The sequence below is a fragment of the Notothenia rossii genome (assembly GCF_949606895.1).
Source record: "Notothenia rossii genome assembly, chromosome: 10".
NCBI lineage: Eukaryota > Metazoa > Chordata > Actinopteri > Perciformes > Nototheniidae > Notothenia > Notothenia rossii.
Window position 1 is genome coordinate 62204489 of NC_136908.1, and position 8989 is coordinate 62213477.

General features: G+C 40.6%; 1 protein-coding gene across 1 annotated transcript in view; it reads left to right on the forward strand.

The window, feature by feature from the left end:
• The window catches only part of LOC307022806 (plexin-B2-like), a 171139-nt gene that overhangs the window by 135112 nt on the left and 27038 nt on the right, over positions 1-8989 (forward strand). The window contains 9 exon segments of the mRNA XM_079655698.1: positions 1340-1875; positions 2212-2538; positions 3243-3381; positions 4371-4516; positions 4597-4776; positions 5353-5487; positions 7759-7768; positions 7771-7861; positions 8155-8295. Of these exon segments, the coding sequence (XP_079511824.1) occupies positions 1345-1875; positions 2212-2538; positions 3243-3381; positions 4371-4516; positions 4597-4776; positions 5353-5487; positions 7759-7768; positions 7771-7861; positions 8155-8295 (1700 nt within the window). The 5' untranslated portion in view covers positions 1340-1344.

Genomic DNA, 8989 nt, shown 5'->3' on the forward strand with positions numbered 1-8989 from the left:
GAATTACCTGAAAGTTACCTGGTAGTTGTGTGAATGTTTGGTTCAGTTTCTTGTGGTTTTACAGCCACCTCCACTTTAATTAAACACAGCCTTACAGACTAACGGCAGCAGAAACTCAGTATGTCAGAAAACTAATTGCTACACTCAGTCACACACACACACACACACACACACACACACACACACACACACACACACACACACACACACACACACACACACACACACACACACACCACACTTTCTTCGTTTGTCTTTGCTAATCTAATCTGGCTCAGTGACTCCTTTAGACCTCTTCCTCCTCCTCTTCCTCCTCCTCTTCCTCTCATGTTCTCTGCAGTAAAAGTAGTTCCTGTTTTAATGAGAAGTTTCTCCTTCTTGAGTTTGTGCCACTGCTGTTATTTAAAAGACGAGAGCTGTGTTCAGAGTTCAGCGGGTTTATTGTCAGAAGCAGCGTTAGCACAGCAGTTTACCACCCTGGGTTAATTGCTCCATTGTTTCGTTTTATTGTCAAAAATAATTGGGATAACAAATCCCCGTCCCACAGCCTAAAGTGACGTCTTTACATGTCGCATTGTGTCTGTGCATCAGTCCGATATGCAGAAATGTGTAGTATATAATCATATAGAACAGAATAAATCAACACTTTACTTCATTTCTGCTCGATTAATAACTTAAATGTAATGATTTATTTACAAAAATGTGTCGTTCGAGGCTGGAGTCGCCCCCAGATTTCGAAGCTTTGTCCTGATGGGTTGTATAGGCAAGGCAAGCATGTGGATTACCTATGTTGTAAATGTATTATCTTTTTAATTTACACACGACATCTATCCCTCCTCTGTTGCTCTCCCCAAGGTTTCTAACATTTCCCCCATAACTTTTTGGGGTTTTCTTTGGGAGTGTTTCCTGTCCAAAGACAAAGGGTGTCGTATTGATATTCAGTACAACCTGTATAGTCCACTGAGACTAATGTAGCATTCAAATTCAAAACCTTTATTTAAATACAAACATGACAGAAAAACAAAGAGGACATCATATGGCATATTTACATTGACTACAGTTTGTATAGCTAGTAGCATTTACAGATACCAACAGTTTCCGATTGGATAGCATCTATCCTTGCTTTAAAAACATGTAATGGAACCAAACTGCTCAACTTCCATTCCTTTTGCAGACTGTTCCAAGTTAGCGGAGCTGCGCATCTAAAAGCTGTATTCCCTAAGACAGTCCTAGCAGTTGGCACATTTAATACAATCACAGCGTTCGATCTCAGGCGGTAGCCATGAACATTGATTGATACCAAAAGCATTAAAAAAAGTTTTTTCTGTGTTCCCTGCAGACGTGATGGAGCGTTGGAGGTCGTGGCAGTTTGCCCTCTTGTCCCTAGCAACAATCCTCCCCTCTTATAGTAAAAACGTGGACTCCTTCTCCTCGGACACGCTCATCAACAACGTGGTAACAGACCCTCGATCTGGCCGCCTCTACGTTGGCGCCGTGAACCACCTGTACCAGCTGACCCCAGATCTGCAGATTGAATCCCACACAGAAACGGGTCCGAAACGGGACAACCGGCAGTGCACGCCTCCCGTCACGGACGCCTGCGAGGAGGCGGTGGAAACGGACAACCACAACAAGCTGATCCTGGTGCAGGAGGGCAGGGACATGCTGGTGGTGTGCGGCAGCGTCTACCGGGGAATCTGCTCTCTGAGGAACCTGAGCGACGTGCAGCAGCTAATCTACTTCAGCGACTCCAAGGGAGAGAAGTCGTACGTGGCGAGCGCCGAGGAGAGCGTCTCCGTGGTGGGAGTGATGTCACACTTCACCAAAGAAAAGGATAACTTCCCCAGAGAAAAGGATAACTTCACCGTCTTCCTGGTAGGCGATAGGAGACCTTCAATTTTAGAATTTACTTTTAGTGCGAGAGGCTCTATGATGCTTTTTGTGGGGGTTTTCCCTTTCCTGTAGTTCGTGATATTGATTTTTAGTGCATGTAAATGGCCTGCAAAGGCAAAAATCCCAAGGTTCCGGAACATAGTGACATCACTTTGTAACACTCGCACCCTATTGGCTAGCGCTCCAACACATAAGCGGTTGACCTATAAAACAATGTGCTGTTCCTGTATTATTGACAAAATTCAAACAAGAATATAAAGTGTAATTTCTCCTCCTCTTCCTCCTCCTCCACTTCCTCTCCCTCCTCCTCTTCATCAGGTTGGTAAAGGCTACGGCAGCCATGACAGTACGAAGCTGATTTCCACTCGGATCCTTCAGGATGTCGGGGACTGGGTTGTTTTCGACTCGATCATCGAGGCGTCGGCGGTTCAGGCGAATCCTTTCGTTCTTCGATATCTTCACGACTTCCGATTCGCCTTCAAAGATGACGGCTTCGTCTACTTCCTGTTCTCCAGAACGCTGGGAGTCCAGGACACGAAGAACTTCACCTTCGTCTCCAGGATGTGTGAAGACGACCACGGATACTACTCCTACACCGAGCTGCAGCTCAACTGTAGCCAAGGCAACAAGTACAACAAGGCGCAGGTAAACAACTTTATTATAGGAAACACATGGAAACACATTTGGAAATTTGGGATATTTTAAGCTGTTTTTAAATCTCACTGGTCCCCGGCTTGAGCTTCAATCCCAGGATCCATGTATCTGTGATCCTCTCCAGAATGGAAGTAGTCATCACATACAGAGCATCAACTAGTTCCTGAACAGTGTCCTTCACATGCTGATATCCAAGAGAGGGAGTTCCACAGTCACAAGATGGAGGAATAGAAAGCAGTATTCAATGTTTACTTCAGATTAGCTCCACGTCAGAAATGATCATGCTTGTCATATGTCTCTCTCCATAGAGGCTGAATCATCATGTTAATCACATAGCTATCATATGCCTCAAACAGTCCTGATGCTCAAAACAAGTTCATACATCGTTAAAAAAAAAAAGATATGTGAAGTTAAAGCAAAAGAGATGTAGAATCAGTAATTAAATAAAGAAAATTATGAATGAATAATTAATAGAAATGCCACTTTAGCATTTTGTTAGGAAAGGGCAGCATTCCACATTTATGGAATTTTTACATGGCATGATTTTGTCTTACAGTGATTACTTGATACCTCACCCCTAAATAATAATATCATGCGGATTTAAAATGCTCTTGAACCTGGAATCGCTCGAATGTATTGTACATAATTTCAGTATTAATCTCCAACATATTTGTTATCCTGGTCTTTGTTCGCAGGCTGCGTACGTCACAGCTCCAGGAGACGCGTTGGCTCAGAATATGACGGCGTCGGGACAGTATGGAAGCGTTTCAGCCTCCGACAATGTCCTGTTCGTCACCTTCACCTCCGACGAAGACCCCTCCACCTCCGCCATGTGTGAGTCTCATCGTGAAGCTGAAATAAGATCAAATGTACTTTATTAATCCCAATTTGGGAAATGTTTTTGTTGCGAATATGTTCCTGGTGTTCAATTTGGTTTGTTTGTCTGGTAGCAAAGATAAGAAGGCATCATTTAAAGCAGTGGTTCTCAACTGGTGGGTCGCGGACCCGTTTCGAGTGGGTCGCAGATTTGTGAGTGAAGAATTTTTTTTTGAAAAAAACGATTTTTTTTTTTTTTTTTTCATTTTGGGAAAAAAATCTAACTTTTATTTTGAAGGCCCGATGTTCTAACGCTGTGCATGGAGTCGGCGTTGGACTGGAAGTACCGGAGACCATAAACGGTTTTGAAAGCTTCTGTCACGTAGTGATCATCTTCTCAATAAAACACCTTTGCCGATGTTTTTTCGAGTGTTCTGGCCAATCAGAATCAAGATTGTTGCCGGAAGTGGGTCCCGAAGCCTGACCAGTTGAGAACCACTGATTTAAAGGATGTTGCACCAAAAGAAGACTACGTTTTCAGTATTAAGGGGATCAAATAACACACTTTCTGACTTTTTATCACCAAAATACCATATTTGTACCAAAAACAACCGTTATCGACCATTTTAATTAGTTGCCAATTCTTTAAGGTTAGACTTATAATACTATAACTTGCGGTTCTTTGTTTTTAGTGGCTCTGCAGAACATGATGGCGTTTCATTTCTCCTACAGTATACTCGGTGCTGCTGTAGTATGGTCACACACATCTGTAAATATCGTTATGTTTAGCGAGATTTATTCAAATACAAATCCCCAATATTCCCATATTTATGTCGTCCTTACACAATAGCGTTATCACATTTGAATTATATCAAAATAAACTGTAAAAAGGGAGGATTTTCAGTATTTGCGCTTTGATTTTAACATTTTAATCGTCCGAATAACAAACAACACGGCCTCAGATGTTTAATATTTGAGTGTAAATGTTGTTTCTCTTGTTTTCTTAGGCATGTACCCGCTGCGCTCCATCAACAAAAGGCTGGTGGAGATAATCGGAGCGTGCTACAGCCACAACGGCATCATCAACGAAAAGGGCGCCGTATATTCACCGTACTCATCCAAATCTGAGGAGCTGTGCAGCAGCAAAAACCATGTGAGAACACTTCACCTTTACGTGATAGAAAGATGGATAATCTGAGAGTTTCAGCACTGACTCCTGCTCTGCTCCTTCAGATCAACATGACGCTCAAGTATGGATGTGGAGCTGAGTTCCTGCCCTCCCCATTGGCCAGTAAGGCGGAGTTCGCCCTGACGTCTGATCCCCCATTGGCTCGTAAAGGTCACATGACCGCCGTGGCTGTAGCCGTGGAGATGACGCATGCCGTGGCGTTCCTCGGCACCTCCACTGGAGAGGTGAGACTGGCTTTATTTACCATTACTTACTTCCTTATGTTGCTTTAACCATAAGGTGTGTGTCTTTGCAATTTAACAACCGTTTAATTATTTATCTTAGACATTAATGTTTCCTTATGGTATTAACTAGAAATATAACTTATATATTTAGTTAATTGATACCTGTTTAAACTCAACAGTTATTTAATCTTAACTAAACGATGATGAAGGATTTTTTTTATTGTGTATGAACTTTTCTATTATGTTTTTAAAGCCATTATGTTGAAGATATTGTTTGTATTATTATTATATTATTATTATGTATTTTGTTTTTATAGATTTTATTTTATTTTGTTTACATTTTCATTACTTATTTATTTTTTATAATATTATTTTATATTCAATTTTTACATATATATATTTTTTAATTGTGTGTGTGTGTGTGTGTGTGTGTGTGTGTGTGTGTGTGTGTGTGTGTGTGTGTGTGTGTGTGTGTGTGTGTGTGTGTGTGTGTGTGTGTGTGTGTGTGTGTGTGTGTGTGTGTGTGTGTGTGTGTGTGTGTGTGTGTGTGTGTGTGTGTGTGTGTGTGCCCTGCAGGTGCTGAAGGTACATCTGTCCGCTCACCCCGAGGTTTACGGTCGGGCGCCGGTCGACGTCACCGGGGAGAAAGTCAACAAAAACCTGCTGTTCGATACCGGGCTGCAACACCTGTATATCACCACGGAGAAAAAGGTCACACACACACACACACACACACACACACACACACACACACACACACACACACTCCCACTCCATTCTCTCCATCCATCACCTCGCTGTGAAGAAGGTCATGTGCTTACTTCTGTTTTTAAATTGCATCCATCACTTAACGAGCCTTACAATTATTCCCCGTGTCTCGTTTGATCTTTTATTCAACGACAACTCATCCGTCTGCGTTAGCGCACAGGAGTCAGCCATTGATTTGTTCTGTCTTTGTTTCCCGCTCCGCTTTCATCTCCCGCCCGCCGTCTTTTGAACCTGGAAGTGAAATGGATGTTATTGATTTAGAAATGAATGAATTGCTTCAAGAGGGGCAATTCACTTTCATCAAGTGGACTGACGAAGCTCGAGCTCGTTTGTATTTACTTATTGAAGCCGCCTCTTGTTGTCGGGTAGATTAATGATTAAAGTCCAAACCACACCTTCCCTCTAAAAGTAAATATTAAAGCAAGAAGTTCTGTATAAAGTGATGGATTTATGATTTTAATTACCTCATAATGTGACTTACTAATAACTTCTTATGTTTATATTTTACATTTATTTTACTTTTGTTATTTTATGTTAATTGAATATTACATTTGAATTGTATTTGAATTTCAAATTTGAATTTTTTTAATTTTTTAATTTTTAATTTTATTATCATTTGTTTTTAACTTTAATTTTATTTATTTATTTGTATTTATTTCCTATATAATTTTGTGTATTTTATCGCACATTCTTACTTTAATTTCTTATATTTTTTATATATTTAATTTCTTATATTTCATCTTTTTATTTAATTTTATCTTTTTATACTTACTTTTTCGTGTTTATTTAAATATTGTACTAAAAAAAGAAAAAAATGTATTCATCTTTTATTTATGTTATATTAAAAAATAGCTACAAACCCAATTTCCCCGGGTTAAAGAAAGTATTCTGATAGCACTACAGAGCAGTGTATCTGTGTAAAACTCTAACATCCCTTTTACGCGAAGCACTGAAATGTATCTCAGGTGTAAAACACGATTTATCTCTGAGTCGTTGAAACCGACAGCTGTGAGAGTAAAACACATGTCCCTGAACGCATCACAGATGTGTCCCGTTTCTTTCTGCAGGCATTTAAAATAAAAACACCGAAACGAATCAGGAAGGATCAGATTTAAATCTCCCTCTGAACACTGTCTGTTCCACATCTCAACACACACACATGAAACATACGCTGATGTAATTCGGAGTGACGTTCACTTCCTGTTGATGTGATTAGCTCTGATGTGCATTGGGAATAAACAACACCGAAATCCAGAGGTGGGAAGTAGTGGAGTACAAATACTTTGTTACTGTTTTTAAGTACATGTTTCGACTTTTTACTTTGACTTCTTACATGTTGAACACAAATACCTGTACTTTCTACTTCTTACATTTGAACACAAATACCTGTACTTTCTACTTCTTACATGTTGAACACAAATACCTGTACTTTCTACTTCTTACATGTTGAACTCAAATACCTGTACTTTCTACTTCTTACATGTTGAACACAAATACCTGAACTTTCTACTTCTTACATGTTGAACACAAATACCTGTACTTTCTACTTCTTACATGTTGAACACAAATACCTGTACTTTCTACTTCTCACATGTTGAACTCAAATACCTGTACTTTCTACTTCTTACATGTTGAACACAAATACCTGTACTTTCTACTTCTTACATGTTGAACTCAAATATCTGTACTTTCTACTTCTTACATGTTGAACTCAAATACCTGTACTTTCTACTTCTCTCATTTTCCAAACAGGCTGGTTCCTTTAGTCTGAATGTGTGTTTGGTGGCGTGATCATTATTATTTAGAGTCATTGCGTGCCTAATGATTTGAACACGATCCGTGTATCCATCATTTCCTGGTCTTCTCTAAAGAAGAGGGACCAATGGAAACGTTTGTCATGTTGCCGTTGGTCACCATGGAAACATTCATTAGCTAACAATGACATTATTGTTCTATTAATATAAAGGGAGGTCAGGTACTCTTTAAAACAGCTGCTAGTTATGGGTACTTTTACTGAAGTACATTTCAAAGCCTCTTTACTTTGACTTGAGTAAAGAAGTTTAGTCAGTACTTCTACTTTCACCAGAGTATTTTCAAACACGAGTATCTGTACTTGAGGAAAGGATGTGTGTACTTTTACCATCTCTGCCGAAAATAGAGACAACAGGAAAGTCTGAGATGTTCACCATAAAAAACTCTCTCTCCTGTGTGCAGATCTCCAAGGTGCGGTGCAGTCCTGCCACCTGAAGACAGACTGTCTGTCCTGCGTCTCCACGAAGGACCCGTACTGCGGCTGGTGTGTCCTCGAGGGAAGTGAGTCTCAAAAGCTCTATATAAACATTAAGAGTTTTTCCATACACTTAAGATAAGATAGGACTTTATTCATCCCGAAGGAGATTGTTGTGCCAGAGTTACAAAAATACAATAAACACAGCAGCCTAATAATAACACTATACACTAACCGTGCAGTAAAAAGAGGAATTCAATATCTACAGGAAACACCTTCTCCCCCCCCCCCCATTTTTCAGTGTTAAAATGAAACAACATTTTGAATGGGTGCCTTCCACCCTTGGGTATGTTTGATTGGCTCACCCTCTGCTTGTTGGACAGGTGCACGAGGAGGAAGGAGTGCAGCAGGTGGGAGGACAACAACACCTGGCTGTGGTCTCCCAATCAGAAGTGTGTTCAGATCGAAGCCTTCGACCCCCCCAACCTCAGCTGCAGGAAAACACAGCAGGTAAGAGACACACTGTACGTGATAGGCTAAGAGGCGGGACATCTCTAAGCTGGTTAACCAATCACAACAGAGCCGGCCAGCTAGCCAATCAGAGCAGACTGGGCTCTGGTTTCAGACAGAGGGTGAAAAGAGGTGCTGCAGGAGAGGACTCTTTAAAGTAGAGACACTACATACTGATATACACCTGAACATCAGCAGGAGAGGACTCTTTAAAGTAGAGACGCTACATACTGATATACACCTGAACATCAACAGGAGAGGACTCTTTAAAGTTGAGACACTACATACTGATATACACCTGAACATCAGCAGGAGAGGACTCTTTAAAGTAGAGACACTACATACTGATATACACCTGAACACCAGCAGGAGAGGACTCTTTAAAGTAGAGACACTACATGCTGATATACACCTGAACATCAGCAGGAGAGGACTCTTTAAAGTAGAGACACTACATACTGATATACACCTGAACATCAACAGGAGAGGACTCTTTAAAGTAGAGACACTACATACTGATATATACCTGAACATCAGCAGGAGAGGACTCTTTAAAGTAGAGACACTACATACTGATATACACCTGAACATCAGCAGGAGAGGACTCTTTAAAGTAGAGACGCTACATACTGATATGCACCTGAACATCAACAGGAGAGGACTCTTTAAAGTTGAGACACTACATACTGATATACACCTGAACATCAG